Raw genomic sequence first — 17,349 nt, forward strand, 5'->3', positions numbered from 1 at the left:
GCCCACCCTCAGTTCAGTCTCCAGAAGGCAGTCATTGACTCCACAGACCCCTTCCTTGCACGTTCACCTGGACGTCGGCCCCCCCTTACACCCTCCTCCACCCTTACTCCGTCCTCCCCCCGGACACCTTCCCCCCTCTGAACTCCCTCCCTTACACCTCCCCACTTGCAGTATTCTCCCCCACTAAACCTCCGTCCTCCCCACTCCATACTCTATCCTCCCCCTGGATACCCTCCTTTCTCCCGCCAACCTCAGCCCCCCAACACCTTCTTGCCCCCCTCCCAACCTCACCCCACTAGGTACACTTTCCTCTTCCACTCACAGCTAGGCCTTCCTCTCCCACACTCCTGTGTACACCTTCCTCCCCCACTCACAGCTGAGCCGTCCTCTTCCCCCACTTCACCGACCATCCGTAGCAGCCCATAGACATGACCATGATGTTCTGAAGCAGACCCAAAGCATCAACAGAAGCCTTCCACCTTTCGAGACTGTTTCGCGGTGGAGCCGTGTCCATGAGAATCCACCTAGCATGAGATGTATGTGTTCCTCCAGGGTCCGGTAGCTGTAGCATCCTCTTCTCCTCCGGTGTCCACAATCTGAGCAAGGCCCTAATGGTAAGTCCCCGATTTCCACACATTACTCTTGTCCAGCCTTGGCCTGGGGCCGGTGTGTTTTCCTGCCAGCGTAATGGTAACTCGGGCATGGGGTGAGGGGGCAATTCCGGTCAGACATCCCAGGGATGCAAATCAGGTTAACTCCGGCATCCGGAGGGATTCACATTCAGCCATGGCAGACACCATCAGATGATCCTGTTGTGAATTCACGCTTGCATGAAACTTCTGCCCCTCACGGCGAATTGCTTCCCCCCCTCCACCCCAGCTGCCATGACACCCACTGCCAATGGGACCGGACGATTCAGCCCCGAGGATGTAGGCCATCAGGTCCTGAGAATTTGTTAGATTTTAGCTCCTTGAATGTCTCCAGTACTTTTTCTCTGCTGGTATTAATTACCTTAATTTCCTCACTCTTATTAGCCCCCTAGGTTACCCTGCATTTCTGGTGGGTAACTTGTATCATCTACTGTAAAGACAGACACAAAATATTTATTTAATTTCTCTGCCATTTCCTCATTCCACATGATCATTTCTCCTGTCTCTGCTTCTAAGGAACCAACTTTTATTTTAGCTACTCACTTCCTTTTTATATACTTGTAAAAGCTCTTTACAATCTATTTTATATTTCCGGCTGGTATATTCTCAAGTTCTATTTTTTTTCCATTTTATCAACTTTTTGTTGGCCCTTTGCTGGTTTCTAAAACAATCCCAATCCTCAGATTTACTACTATTCTTTGCAACATTATAAGCGTCTTCTTTTAATCCTAGCCTCCTTTATAAGCCACAATGGATCTTTCTCGCTGAGTTTTTGCTTTTCAATGCAGTGTATTTTTGTTGAATATTTTGAACTGTTTCTTTAAATGTTTCCCACTGCTTATTTGCCTCCATTCCTTTTTGTCTATTGCTCCAATCAGCCTTAAACTCTCCCATCATATCTATGCAATTGGCTTTGTTTAATTCTGAGATTCTTGTTTGTGATTGGAGTGTGTTGTTTTCAAACTTAATGTGGAATTCAACTGTATTATGGTCACTCTTTCCCAGCGGATCTTTTACTATGACATTACTAATTAACCCAGCCTCACTGCACAATATCAGATCTAGAATGGCTTCATATCTAGTTAGTTCCAAACATCTTGCTCCTGGAAACTTTCACAAATGCATTCTACAAAGTCATCTTCCAGGCCACCTTTCCAATTTGATTGGTCCAGTCTATATGAAGATTAATGTCCCCACAGCTATTATATCGCCTTTGGAGGCCTATAAACTACTCCCACCAGCATTTTCTGACTCTTGCTAATCCTAATCTCCACCCATACTAATTTGATTTCCTGATTTTCTGAGCCAAGATCCTTTCTCACTAATTTCCTCATGTTATCCTTTGTTATCAGGGCTACCCCTTCTCCTTTCTGCCAGTCTTTTCAAAATGTTGTGTACCTGGAATATTTATTTCCTAACCTTGGTCACCTTGTAACCATATCTCTGCAATGGCGATTAGACCTGAACCAGTTATCTCGATTTGCACCGCTGGTTAATGTATGTTGTTGTGGATGCTCTGCGCATTCAGATAATGTGACTTCAATTTTATTTTTTTTACTACTATTCTCTGCATGGACCTTAATCTCTGATGCACTATTACTATTAAAATCATCAGTCCCTTCTTGTCCCACTCAGCTTGTCTTTACCCACATCAATGTACTTTTCTATTGTCTCAGCTTTTATCTTTGGATTTCTAAATCCTCCTTCACCCAAACTCTCCTCCCTCTCTGTTAGTTTAAAGCCATTTTTACCTACTTAGACCACACATGGTCTATTGTGTGCAGTTTGGGTCTCCTCACCTAAGAAGGATATACTTGCCAGAGAGGGAGTGCAACAAAGGTTCACCAGACTGATCGCTGAGATGGTGGAATTGTCCTATGAGGAGTGATCGAGGAGACTGGACCTGTATTCTCTAGAGTTTAGAAGGGGAGGTGACCTCATTGAGACATCCAAAATTCTTATACGGCTTAATAAATTAGATGCAGGAAGGATGTTTCCTCTAGCTGGAGGAGTGATCGAGGAGACATAGTCTCAGAATAAGAGGTAGGCCATTTAGGACCAAGATGAGGAGGAATTTCTTCACTCAGAGGGGATTATTCTTTGGAATTCTCTACCCCAGAGGACTGCGGAGGTTCGGTCACTATGTTCAAGACAGAGATGGATAGATTTCTAAATATTAAATATATCCAGGGATTATGGGGATAGTGTGGGAAAATGGCATTGAGGTAGAAGATCAGACATGATCTAATTGAATGGGGGAGCAGGCTCGAGGGATCAAATGGCCTCCTGCTGCTCCTATAGCTGTATTCCAACTTGTTTTCTCTACAACGCAAGTGGATGAGCTCACATTCCTCCTACTTTGATTTCCATCTACCACAGTTTTACCCATTCAAATTTAATCTGTCTACGCCCCTTTGAAATTTCCTACTCCCAAATGCACAATTACAAGGACTGCAGTGGTTCAAGGAGAAGATCCAAACACCACTTTCTCAGAGCAAGCAGGGATAGGCAGACAATCCAACCTTGTCAGTGTCAACCCGCATCCCTGAGCACGAATAAAATAAAACTCAGTGTCTCCCGCTGATGCTCAGTGAAGAAATTCAATCTATTTATTCACCAGACTATGCTCGGCTAAGTGAAATCTTTTCTCGTAAATTGGACTGATTTAATAGCCTCCAGCAAACCTCAGTGATGACATTGGAAGTGGTGATCACCAGCCTCTTGAAATACAGCTAGTTTTGTTTAGTCAGGAATTTCTGCTTTTTGTAGCTGAAATCCCGACAACAGAGAAACCAATGAAAGTTCACACGGAAGCAGAGAAAAACGCTCCAAATGAAGAAAGAGTTTAATTAATTATTTTGATGAAGCTGCATTATAATGGCAGCAGTGAACAGAAATTTGTGCCTTTCTGGAAAACCATTAAAGATGGCTTCAAGTTCTTCAGTAGCTCAACTTGTTTTGGATTCATGTTATAGGCCTTTAGGATCATTTCTTTCCATTGGATGTGTTTCATCCAGTCCATCTCTAACTATTATGTGACATTCCATCAGCGGGCATGGAAAGTGGTGGAAGGCACTGGGCATTAAATTGGGCAGTGTAGCACCCATTTTCCGGCACTATGTGGCCTCCTAAGGCCCCAGGCCGGTGGCCAAGAAGCACGCAGGCATGTCCAACTGGAATATTGGGTAGGAACAAATAAGAGGCATCCTCTGCCCCAAAGTGATGCAGCATTAGGGGAATTGCAGATGCAACAAAAAAGGCCCAAGTTTCCTTCAGCTCGCTGCGGCAATGTTTTTTTGCCTCTGGGACATTCTTCATGACAACAAAGCCCAAGGCCCAATATCATGAACTTCTTGGGCATCATCAGATGTGCACAGGGGGCGAACGGTCTGGAAAAGGAGGGGGTGGGGGCCAAAAGTGGCAGTTCTGAAATGAACCCCATTGTGTGCTCATCCCAGTGAAGTTGTTCACTGATTACAAAACAACAAAAGCTACATCAAAGCCTACAAAGTGGAATTGGGTAGATAATAAAGATTGGCACAGAAGGGGGCCATCTGCCCCACCTTGAAAGACTCTTTGAAAAAGCGATCCAATCAGTCCCAGGCACCACCTGAGCCTGCAGGAAGTTGCACGTGATTAAAGTTTCCACCTTTATTTCCAGTATTATTAATTTTGAAAGTTACTATTGAATCTGCTTCCTCCTGGCAGTGCATTTCAGATTACAACAACTTGCAGAGTAAAAACATATTAAAAAAATCCTCCTCATCTCCCCTCTAGTTCATTCACCAATTATCTTAAATCTGTGCCCTCTGGTTACCAGCTCTTCAGCCAGTGGAGCAGTTTCTCCTTATTTACTTTATCAAAACCCTTCATAATTCTGAATGCCTTAATTTAATCTCCCCCTTAACCTTCTCTACTCTAAAGAGAACACTCTAGCCTCTTTAGTTTCTCCCTATGGCTGAAGCTTGTTATCTCTGGTACCAATCTGGTAATCTCCTTCTTCACCCTCTCCATTCAAGACGTTGACATCCTTCCTAAAGTGCGGTATCCAGAATTGCACACAATACTCCTGCTGAGGCTTCATGATAAAGGTTTAGTCAGAGTGTGGAGAACAGGATTTATGATGAAAAAGGATTGAGGAACAGGACTAAGTGCACATTACTTCAGAAAGCCATAAAACGTATGATGGTCTCCTTCATGAATTAAGAGCTGCCTCCCTTTCCTGTTGACTGAAGTAAGTTGTCCAGAGATTAGTAGCATTTGGGAGAGGGGAAAAAATGAGGAGGGAAATCGTTCATAAAGAAGAAGAAAATTAAACAAATTGGATTATATGTCAACAAACTGTGCTGAAAGATGAGACTCATTTTCTCAGGATGTGGTTTAAAGGGCTCATGTCAGCTTCTGCTCGCACCATCATGTAGCATATGGTACAGAGCAACAGTAATGACTTTCCTGAGATAATAATGAATCCAGCCCAGCTCAGCCTCATTTTCCCAACTACTTTTCAACCGTGCACAGCAGGATATCGCAATAAAACCTTCATATAAGCAAAGATTAAAGCACAGCAATGATCGTACTTCAATGTACCACAATCGTCTCCTGACGGTTCGCATTTAACCTTTTCAGTTGCAACAACATGAAGCTCTGGTTGGAACCTCTCTGCAGTAAGTGTGTTCGGTTCTGGGCACTACACCTTAGGAATGATACTTGGTAAAGGGATGCAGCACAATTTCATCAGAATGACATCGAGGCCAAAAAGGTTCAATTATGCAGGCAGGCCGCATAGACAAGGCTTGTATTCCCTTGTGTGTAGATGATTAAGGGGTTATCTAATTGAGATGTTTAAGACGATTAGAAGAATTGAAGAATAGATAGGGTAGATAGAGAGAATCATCTCCTCAGGTGGAGGGAGCCCAGAACAAAGGGGTATATATACCCTTAAAATTAGAGTTAGGAGGTTCAAAGGTGATGTTAGGAAGCACTTCATACAAAGGGTAGTGACGATCTGGAAGTCCCTCCCCCAAAGAGCTGTTGAGGTTGGTTGGGGCGGGGTGGAGTAAATTGAAAATTTCAAATTGATAGATTTTTGTTATGTAAGGGTACTCAGGGTTAGGGAATAAAGGACATTGGATAACTATTTGAAAAGGAAAGTTTTGGAGGGCTATGGGGAAAGAACAGGGAGAATGGGGTCAATTGGATTGTTACTCCAAAGAGTCTTTCAAGATGGACGAAATGACCCCTTATTGTGCTAGAAGATTCTTTGAATTTATGATTTACTCAGTTCTGCTTCATAGGCTTTGATGTGGCTTTTGTTGTCTTGTGATCAGTTAACAGCTTCACTAGGATGAGCACACAATGGGGTTAAATTCAGGGCTGCGCACTTTTGGCCCCCTCCCCCTCCTTTTCTAGCCACATTTTAGCGCCATGTGCTAAATGTCCAAGAAGACCCTGATATTGGGTTTCGGACCTCATTGTCATGAAGAATGTTTCGGAGGCAAAAGAATGTTGCAGCAGCAAGCCGAAGGAGTATATGAAGTTAAGTTACAGATCAGCCACTATCAGCCAGGATGGTGGAACAGACCTGTGGGGCTGAATGGCCCCCTGTTTTTCCTATGTTCCTGCATCCTTACTGGTTAAAACATTCACAGCAGATCCTCCCCTGTCTAGAAGTGCTAATCTCGAACCTGACTGCCAGTGACACAGGTGGTTAAAAGTTTCACACTTCCCTACAATGCTTTACCTGCTCTTTAGCAAAAAAGGTTTAGTAAACAAATAAATGCCTCTGTTGCAATGTTGGATAGAAAAATGTTGCATAAATAAATTGGCCTAGAATTTTGATCATGCTGCAATTGCTTTTGGATGCGAACCAAAAAAACAGGGCATTGAATTAATATCACTAATAGAACGTTGTATGTTTACTTGTTTTTGAGTGACCCTTAGGCTCTCTGAGATCCATAAAACCCTTCAGAATTTTAGTTCTTTTCTGAAGACAAAAATATAACAGAGTGGTTCATAGATTAATAAAACAACTGGTAAGTTTCCTGATTAAGAACGAAAGAGCTGGCATTTCCATAGCCACTTATCACATCCTTGTTAAAGTGCAATCACTATTGTTATGTAGACAAGCTCGGCAGCCAATTTAATTTCCACACCGCAAGGTTCGACAATTGGTAAGCGTACTGGAGGACCAGTTAATCGTTTTTTTGGTGTTGTTGATTGAGGGAGGAATGTTGGTCAAGGCGCAAGAGAACTCCTTTTTCCTCAAAATGTGTCACAGGATCTTTGATATCCACTCGAGGAGGCAGACGGGACTTTGGTTAACATCTAACCTTGCAGAATGCATCCCTGACAATGCAGTATTCTCTCAGTGTTGTGCACTGGAGTGTCAACCTAGATTTTGTGCTGAAGTCCTAGAGTGAAGATTGTACCCACAAGTGGGGTGAGAGGGTAAGAAATACATTTTTATCTTTTTTTATGCTCCTTTTGTTGCTATGGTGACGGACTGGATATGGCTGTGCATCCATGTTTCCTAACTGGTCTAAAGAAACTTGTGCATTGTCTACTAGCACTGAGCTGAGATCGCACCCTTCAGATGATGTTAAGCTGAGGCCCCACCTGTCTATTCAGATGGATGGTAACTAAACAGAAAGAAGTAGGGTGTGCTGGCTAGCATTCATCCCTCAATCTGCTCTGCCTCTCTACTTTCTTTGAAACGCAAGCTCCGGATTTATTTTATTCATCCCTCAACCAAAGCATCAGAAACTCACTAGTTGGTCACTCACCTTATTGGTGTTTGCCACTCCCCTATCTCAGTAGTTTCCTCCAGCCCTACAGCCCTCCAACATCTCTGTGCTTGACCATAACACTATGGGATTGTCATAAAATAACATCTGATTCTCTAACATCCTTTAGGGAAGGAAATTGGTCATTCTTATCCAGCCTGGTCTCTATGTGACTCCAGACCCATGCATAGCAAATGTGGCTGTCTCGTAACTGCCCTCTGAAATGGTCGAGTGAGCCACTCAGTTGTAATCAAGCAGGCAGCTCACTGCCACCTTCCCAAGGGCAATTAGGAATGATAAGTGCTGGCCTTGCCAGTGACACCCACATTGCATAAATGAATTTTTTAAACATCTGGCCTCTTGGGTGTCCCTGATTTCCATCACTTCGCCACTAGTGGCCATGCCACCAGCTGCCTGGGCTCTAAACTCTGGAATTCCCTTCTTAAATCTTTCTGCATCTCTACCTCTCTCTACTCTTATAACATGCTCCTTATTATCTACCTCTTTGACCAAGCTTTTGGTTATCTGTGCTAATATTTCCTGATGTAGTTCAGTGCCAAATCTTTGTTTAATAATGTTCCTCTGAAGTGCCTGGGACATTTATATGCAAGTTGATGTTTTCTGGCTATGATATAATGACAACATTTAAATGAGAAGAGTTTGTATCATCGTATCAACATTGGAAGGCCCTGGTGGCAGATATATGTTTAAAATGAAAGTAGCTATGCAGGAAGAAAAAGCTGAAAAGCTGACAGATGGGGAAATCTGGTCATATACCATTCACTGAATGACTTTGGGGTAAATCAGCATTCCATAATGCATAATGTGGTATGAGAGACACACTAGTTAAAGAAAAGCTTTATTCCCATTTTCCTGTCAAAATGAACAGGCTTGAGAGAAGTTTCTGAGATTCCAGTTACTCTCTGAGTTCTAAGCAAAGCCACTGAGAAATTAGTCTATAGCTTACCAGATACGTCACTCCGCTGTCAGTCCCAGCGTCCCAGGGAATCAGATCCTGAATAACCTTCTGCACCCAACCGCAATCCTTGGTGCAGAGATCCTCTGCTGATAGTCCCACGTTCCAATCTGGGCTGGGACCCAACATCGTCAGGAAGGACATCAGGTGCCGTGTATGGTCAACGGAGAACTCTGCAGACGGAGCCGCCCGGCTGCACAAAACATTTTTTAAAAAAGCAGAGGAAAGGAAACAAAAAATAAAGTCTCAAGCACTGTATATTGGAACAGTACAATGACAATATCGTTGAAGTGCCATTTAACAAGTGTTCGTGAATTGAGCTGTATTTTCAAGTGTCACTTAGCTCCAAATGCTACTTCCTGCATTGATGTTTAATAATTTAGGCACATGACAAACATTTTGACCTGCAACTGAATGCGGCGCCAATTAGTTTGACAATTTCCCTACCATTTGATGTTGAGATATATTGAGAGGGGACAGTCCTGGTATTTGTACAGATTGGTTAGTCAATTAAGATTTAACTTCATCGCAAACACACAGGTGGTCTGAGTGTGGAAGGCTCTGAAGTTACTCATTAGTAAAGTTCGTCTCATTCATTACTCTGTGATGTATTTTTCTTTCCTAAGTCCTTATTTCTTTTAAAGACACAACATTTAAGATCCATATTCATGAGTTCCATATCTATAAAGTTGTCTCACTGGTTGGTGTGTTGCATTTATAGTCATAGAGTCATAGTCATAAAGGTCTATAGCACAGAAAAAGGCCCTTCAGCCCATCGAGTCTGCACTGGTCAAACAAGAGCCTAACAATTCTAATCCCATTTTCCAGCATTTGGCCCATAGCCTTGTATGCCATGGCATCACAACTGCACATCCAAATACTTCTTAAATGTTATGAGGGTTTCTGCCTCTACTACCCTTTCAGGCAGTGAGTTACAGATTCTCACCACCCTCTGGGTGAAAAAATTCTTCCTCACATCCCTCCTAAACCTCCTGCCCCTTACCTTAAATCTATGCTCCATGATTATTGATCCCTCCAACAAGGGGAAAAGTTCCTTCCTGTCTACCCTATCTATGCCACTCATAATTTTTTTATTTTTGATATTTCACCAATGCGATAATCTTTTGCCCTTTCACTTTTCTTTCAATATTGCTTCCTTAAAAACACAAGAGTGTGTGTTTTGACATGATGGGGGAATTTGATGATTTGGCTCTTCCTGTGTTGAGAGTTGCAGAATGAGAATTTCAATACAGAGGTCAGTATGTTCCAAGCAAAGTCTATATTCCTGTCATATCAATCTCCACACTGATAACAGTCTATTCCATAAAGGGTATTTCATGGAATCTATTTAATGTTTTACTCCGTGGCAATATTTTGCACCATAAATTCTGCATTTATAATGGCAGCTTCCATGCAAAATTTGTCAGGCTGCAGTACCACCAATGGTAGAGGGTGCCATTACAGCGTGACAAGTTTACATAGAGCTGTTTTTCATTATAGGTGTGGATATCTGAAGTCATTATAGGAATGTAAGACTAGAATTTTTTAAAACTGGGACAGGATTATCTTTGTGTGCAATGGCCCAATTTAATCTTCACCTTCTATCTCCACTTGATCTGAAAACTTAATTTGGTCTTGACTCCTTTGTTCAATCCCCTTGTAGGATTAACTAATGATAAGATCATTATGATTGCTTCAACCAACAAAACAGGAGACTAGAAACAGCATTTAGGAGCCTTTTCCATAGATTCATAGCATCATACAGCACAAGAGGTCATTTGGCCCTTTGTGTCTATGTCAGCTCTTTGAAACAGCTATCTAATGAGTTCCACATCCCCTGCTCTTTCCCCATAGCCCTGCAAACTCTTACCCTTAAAGTACTTATATTCAGTTCCCTATTGAATCTGCTTCCACCACTCTTTCAGGCAGTGCATCTCAGATTACAACAACTCACAGCATAAAAAATCTCAGGCACTTTTGCCATGTTATCTTAAATCTGTTTCCTCTGGTCACTCAGTCTCCTGCTATTGAGAAACAGGATCTCCTTTATTTACTCTAGCAAAACTCTTCATAATTTCACACATCTTTATTAAGTTCCCTCCTTAAACTTCTCTGCTCAGAGGAGAACAATCCCAGCTTCTCCAGTCTCTCCACACAATTGAAGTCCCTCATCCTTGGCACCATTCTAGTTACCCTCTTCTGCAATCCCTCCAAAGGTCTTGGCATCCTTCCTGAAGTGTGGCGCCCTGACACAGTTCTCCATCCAAGGTATATAAATTTTAACATAATTTTGTTGCTTTTTGGTTGAGCTGTAGTTTATGGATGGTGAAAGGTAGGAGGTTGGCCAGGTCAGCATTGGAGGGGTTGAGTCATCTGGAGGCAACAAAAACATGAGTTTGATGAAACTCTTTGATAATGTATCAGAGGGGGTTGATGAGGGCAGTGTGGTTGATGTTGTGTATACAGGCTTTCAAAAGGCATAATAGATATGTGTCCAAAAATTGAAGCCCATGGGATTAAGGGGACAATGGCTTTAATGATACAAAATTGTACAAGAGGCAGAAGACAGAGGATAGTGGTGAATCACTGTTTTTCAGATTGGAGGGAAATGTACAGTGGTGTACCGCAGGGATAGTGTTGGGAACCCCACTCTTTTTTTTATAAATATTTTATGACCTGGACTTGTGTACTCAGGGCATCATTTCAAAGTTTGCTGATGGCCCAAGACTTAGACATGTAGTAAAGAATAAGGAAGATAGCAACAAACTTCAGGAGCACATAGACAGACTGGTGAGATAGACAGATATATGGCAGATGAAAATGAACATAGAGAAGTGTGAAATGATTCATTTTGACAGAGAGAATGAGGAGAGGCAATATAAACTAAATGGTATAATTTTAAAGGGAGTGCAAGGGGAGGTAGAGAGAGCTGGGATGTGCACACACAAATCTTTGAAGGTGGCAGGAGAAGTTAAGAAGGCTGTTCAAAAGACATAGGGGATCTTTGACGTTATCAATAGCAGAATAGAGCGCAAAAGCAAAGATGTTATGTGAAACCTTTATATAAAGAACAGGTTAGACTCCAGCTGGAGTATTATGTCCAATTCTCGGCAGCACACTTCAAGAATGATGTCAAGGCCTTCGAGAGGGTGTGGAGGAGATTTACACCGAGGGTGCGAACAGTCTCATTCAACCAGTGCCAGGAGTGGGGATGCTAGTATGCTAGGGAACAGTGTTTGTGGTGGGGGCTGAAGACAATGGTTTTGGTCTTCTTAAAGATACGGATGGAGAAAGATGCAGGAAAACAAAGCCAATAATCCATTTTAAGTATTCTTAAAGAGACATTGATGGGTTCATAACCTTATTAAAATAACAATGGGATGACACACAATTGTGCTAAATTTGAATTCCCAGCAGTAATTTCTAGGCTATTAACACACCACTGAATGCTCTTGACCTCAAAGTTGTATGTACTTGAAATAGGCAATGGCCAATGTCCCACTGTTGTGGTGCAAGTTTAATGCTACAAACACTTTCACCTGTATCTATCCTTGGAATAAAGTCTTCAACTGAAAATATTAATAATACTTTATTACCGTAATGGAAATCTTGTTTTTGAGTATCTGTTAAGATGCCAACTTAATCAAATGAAGTGTCATTTCATAAGCTTTTAATCATTTCAAGTGTGTCTTGAAGTTTATCTTTAATTTTTGCTTTTTCTGGTTTCCACGACAACCATATCTACTCACTATGGTTTAGGTGCATGATTCTTCTGATGGTGTGCAATCTATAATCTATTCAAGTAGGGCTATATTATCACCTAATTATTTTAACACCAAAACAGATTTCTACTCTTTTAATCGGCAATTAGGATGACTGAGGATGACATTGAAAACCAATTTCACTGAAGTATCCCCTTTTTAAAGAGGTACGACTGACCGACATTAAGGGCTCTATCTTCCAGTCAGCGAGCGGGGGCGGGGCCCGCTCGCCGACGGGTAAAATGACGTGGGGTGATGCCAGGCGCGCGTCCTGACGTCATGGCACATCATTCAGACTTTCAGTTCGGCGGGCGTGCACCCGAGTCGGCTGCATTCCCACCGACCTATCAACAGCCTATTAAGGCCATTAACAAAGTAGTTGAAGTCATTAATGGACCTGCCCGTCCAACCTTGAGGTTGGTGGGCAGGCCAGGAGCCCTAGCGGGCTTCTGAAAAAACATGAAACTTCATCCACAGGCGGGATGAGGTTTCATGAGGATTTAAAATACTCACAACATTTTAAAATAAAAGTTATGGACATGGCAGGGAAATTTTTTTCTCAGCTTTATTTAAAGTTTAAAATGTGAGCCGACCTGCCTCAGGGAGATCTGTGCGCTGTTCAGCACGCATGCGCGAAAGAGCGCACTCCCGTTTGAGGGAATCCCCCCCCGGCCCGCACAGCATGCGCATAGCGCTTCCTGGTGGACGTCACGCTGGGCGGACCTTAATTGGCCTGCCCACATAAAATGGCGGCATGCCACCGACCGGGGGGTGCCGATCGGAAACCCGCCCGCCTGCACCCACTCCTGCGCTTTCCCCCCGACGGGGGGAAAATGTTGCCCTAAATGAATAATCTGAAATTGTTAAACTCAGTGATGAATCCAGAAGGCTGCAAAGTGCCTAACTGAAAGGCAATGCGCTGTTCCTCAAGCTAACGCTGAGCTTCACAAGAGGATCCACGACAGAAAAGTCAGAGTAGGAATGTGACAGAGAATTAAAGTTCGCCCTTGTTATTGACTACAAAACTAACTTGTGAAAGTAATTTATTTTGCTCATCCCACCATAAATATGTTAACATTAGAGGAACAAAAGAACAGGAGAAGCTATTCATCCCTACAAGTCTGCTTTGACATGCACTTAGATCATAGCTGCTCTGTATCTTAACTCCATTTACCAGCCTTGGTTCTGCAACCCTTAATATCCTTGTCTAACAAAAATCTATCAGTCTCAGATCTGAAATTTTCAATCAACTCCCTTCAGCCTCAACAGGCTTTTGGATGAAAGAGTTCCAGATTTTGGCTAGCCTTTGCGTGAAGAGGAAATGATGAATTATCAAACTTGTATATGGTGATGGTGGAGATGCAAAGGGGATTGGAGAGGAATGGGAAGAGGGAAGCCAAAATCCTGCAAGTGCCAGTGCTCTGTATGTGATCACCAATGTGTACGTACCCTTGGACTTTACACAGAATCACAAGCACCAATTTTAACCTAACGGGATTTGTGATGGGTGAAAGGGGGCGTTCATGTTGGACAAGCATTCAAAGCCATCTCCACTCCCTGCACCCACACCCACGATTTGGCACTCCATTGATTTCAGGCAGATTTACAAAATAGGTGCCCAATTTGAACACAAATCCCTTTCATGTTCCACCCCCTACATTACCCACATCCCCAATGGTAAAATCAGGACTGCAGAATTTTACAACACATAAGGAGACAATTTGGCCCATGAGGCAGATAGGTTTTATTTCTGCAATCTCTTTGTTCTTTAACTCTATCCAAACTTGCCCAGGAACATATTGTGATGTTTTAAGAGTCTCTGAACCAACTTATACCTTGGAATTTCTATCTGCCAGAGAGGGCACTGTCTCATGCAAGCACAGGAATGTGGCACATTCACAGCACAGAAGAGGAAATTCAGTGTCTATGACAGCCTAAAAAGAGCTATCCAGCCTAATCCCACCTTCTACCTTTTGATCCGTACCCTGTATGTTACAGCATTTCAAGTGCCTAGTCAAGTTTTTTTTTTAATCTGATGAGGGTTTCCAGATGATCATCCTTTCAGTTACTGAGTTCCAGACTCCCACCATCCCACTGGATGAAAATTTTTCTCCTCAACTTCTTCTGTCAATTAATTTAAATCGATGTTCCTGCTTATTGCCATCTCTAAGAAGGGAAATAGGTCCCTCCTATCCACTTAATTCCCACATGATCTTATAGACCTCAATTAAATCTCCCTTCAGCTTCCTCTGTTCTGAAGAAAATAGCCCCAGACTATTCAATTTTCCCACAACAGCTAAAATTCTCCATTCCTGGCAACATCCCTGTAAATCTCTTATGTATCCTCTCTAGAGTAATCAGAACCTTTCTGTAATGCAGTGACCAGAAGTGTACGTAGTACTCCAGCTGTAGCCTAACTAGTGTTTGTACAATTCTAACATAACCTCCCTGCTCTTATACTCTATGCCTTGGCTAATTAAAAAAAAGTATCCCGTATGCCTTCTTAACAGTAGTATAAGGTTCTGGCACATAAAAGATTAATGTGGGACTGAGCACAGCACCACTCACACAGAGAACATATGACACATTCCTAGGGATCAATGTAGTGTTGGACAGAGCCGTGTGTAGAAGCAAGCATGGAGACAGCTCCTAGCTTGGACCTTTACTGTACCTATGCATATAGCTTCTAGTAGTTAATAAATGCTTACTGTTGAACTACCTAAGACCATGAATACCTTAATAAAACCTATAAAACCACGCCAAAACCTTACAACGATAACCACCTGATCTACCTACTTCAGGGATCTGTAACATAAGAACATAAGAACTAGGAGCAGGAGCAGGCAATTCAGCCCCTCGAGCCTGCCCCACCATTCAATACGATCATGGCTGATCTCATTTTGGCCTCAACTCCAATTTCCCGCCCTCTCCCCATAACCTTTCAACCCATTACTAATTAAAAATCTGTCTATCTCCTCCTTAAATTTATTCAGCGTCCCGGCATCCACTGCACTCTGAGGTAGTGAATTCCACAGATTCACGACCCTTTGAGAAAAGTAATTCCTCCTCATCCCTGATTTAAATCTACCACCCCTTAGCCTAAAACTATGGCCTCTCATTCTAGAATGCCCCACAAGGGGGAACATCCATTCCACGTCTACTTTGTCTATCCCCTTTAGCATCTTGTATACCTCAATTAGATCTCCTCTCATCCTTTTAACTCTAACGAGTATAGGCCTAAACTGCTCAATCTCTCCTCATAAGACAAGCCCCACGGGCAGAATTTTCTGGCTTACGTGCAGGTAGCGGAGCCCACACATCAGCGTTTAAAATGTTGCGCGCTGATGTCGCGCAAGCGTCCCGACGTCAGTGCGTGGCATCGCAATATATAGGTCGGCGGGTGCGCTCAGCAGCGCGACATACGCCCGCCATTAATTAAAGACCTTGTTAAGGCCCTTAACTTGCCAATCGATGAGGATTTTGAGGGGCCCGTGCGAACTTCGGCTCGGCGCACGGGCCCAACGGGCAGGCGGGTAGGTGATTTTTTATCAAAACTCATGCATTGGCGGGATATGTGGCCTCAGAGGGGTTGTTCATGTTCTTGAGGAGGAAGGGAAGGATAGAATAAGGAGGAGGCCAAGAGTGCACAATCAGCCTCCAGGAGAGCCACCTTTGGGAGGCCAGGCACAGGCACAAGGGCGCAGGGCCAAGAGGTTGTCCATGCTGGAAGGGTCCACAGAAGATGCCACTATCCTGCTGCCAGGGTAAACAGGCGGCAAAGCAGCTACCTCAATATGACTGAGGTGCAGTGCCGAAGGAGGCTCCATCTCTCAAGGGGGACAGTCAACTATATCTGTCAGATGATTGGCCCTGAGATCGCCCCTAACTGTGTGGGTGGACACCCCATTCCAGCGGCTCTGAAGGTCACAGTTGCCCTCCACTTCTATGCCTCTGGCTCCTTCCAGGGTTCGGTGGGTGATCTTTGAGGTATCTCCCAATCAGCTGTCCACACTTGTGTCAAGCAGGTTACAGACACTCTGTTCAGACGTGCATTGACCTTCATCCATTTCCGCTGCAACCAGGCAAGCCAGACACAGTGAGCCAGAGGCTTCGCAGCCATTGCTGGCTTCCCCCGTGTCCAGGGTGCAATAGACTGTACACATGTGGCCATCAAGGTACCAGCAGGTGGGCCCGGTGCCTTCGTCAACAGGAAGGGCTTCCACTCCATGGACGTGCAGATAGTGTGTGATCACAGGATGCAGATTCTACAAGTTTGTGCAAGGTACCCAGGCAACTCCCACGACGCCTACATCCTCAGACACTCCCAGGTGCCAGGGCTCTTCAGTGTTCCGGCTCGGCTGGATGGTTGGCTGCTGGGTGATAAGGTCTATCCCCTCAGAAGGTGGCACATGACACCTCTCCGCCATCCAAGAACAGAAGCTGAGGAGCGCTACAATAGGAGCCACACCTCCACAAAGACTGTGGTGGAGAGAGCCATTGGTCTTCTCAAGATGCGCTTCTGTTGCCTGGACCGCTCAGGAGGCGCACTCCAGTACCCCCTAGATCGCGTCTCGGTGATAGTGGTAGCATGCTGCGCTCTGCACAATCTTGCGCTGGAAAGGGGGGATGCAGTTGACGATGAAGACCTTGACGCAGTGGATGAGGCTGCACATGATGAATCCAGCAGTGGCTCAGAGGATGAGGAAGCACAGGGCGATGATGAGGGGCAGCACGCCGACCCGCTACTACACCAAGGAGGCAGGGACACCCGGGACAATTTAATCCAGCGAACCTTCAGCTAGCCCCACACACATGGATCTGAAAGGACCAGCATTGCCTGGTGCTTCCACACGTGGCACTTAGTGCTACATCTTCCACCTCATCAGCTGCAACTAAGGGCTTAATACAGAAACATCAATGACCACTCAAACACTCATGAGATGTCTGTGGAACATAGAAATGCAGCACAAAGGAAACACCCTCAGCCATGGTCAGAAAACTGGACTTCGTTCAGTCCAACATCAAACACAAATGTCTCTCTTACAAACATAACTATTTGTTCTCTATTCTAAGGCCAACATAAAGTCACCAGTGACAAACCCGTGGAGTGCCTAACGTGCCTTATGCTTACGTTTGCGGGTGCTATGTCGAGGTGTCGCCCCATCGCTCGGAGTGGCTTG

At 43.9% G+C, this 17,349-nt stretch overlaps 1 protein-coding gene across 1 annotated transcript in view; it reads right to left on the reverse strand.

The window, feature by feature from the left end:
* spon1b (spondin 1b) overlaps window positions 1–17,349 on the reverse strand; it is a 381,373-nt gene that overhangs the window by 81,480 nt on the left and 282,544 nt on the right. Inside the window, exon 8 of the mRNA XM_078549401.1 lies at window positions 8,400–8,601. Coding sequence (XP_078405527.1) covers window positions 8,400–8,601 — 202 coding nt within the window. The remainder of the gene's footprint in view (window positions 1–8,399; window positions 8,602–17,349) is intronic.

This window comes from Cetorhinus maximus, chromosome 9, assembly GCF_964194155.1.
Source record: "Cetorhinus maximus chromosome 9, sCetMax3.hap1.1, whole genome shotgun sequence".
Classification (NCBI taxonomy): Eukaryota; Metazoa; Chordata; class Chondrichthyes; order Lamniformes; family Cetorhinidae; genus Cetorhinus; species Cetorhinus maximus.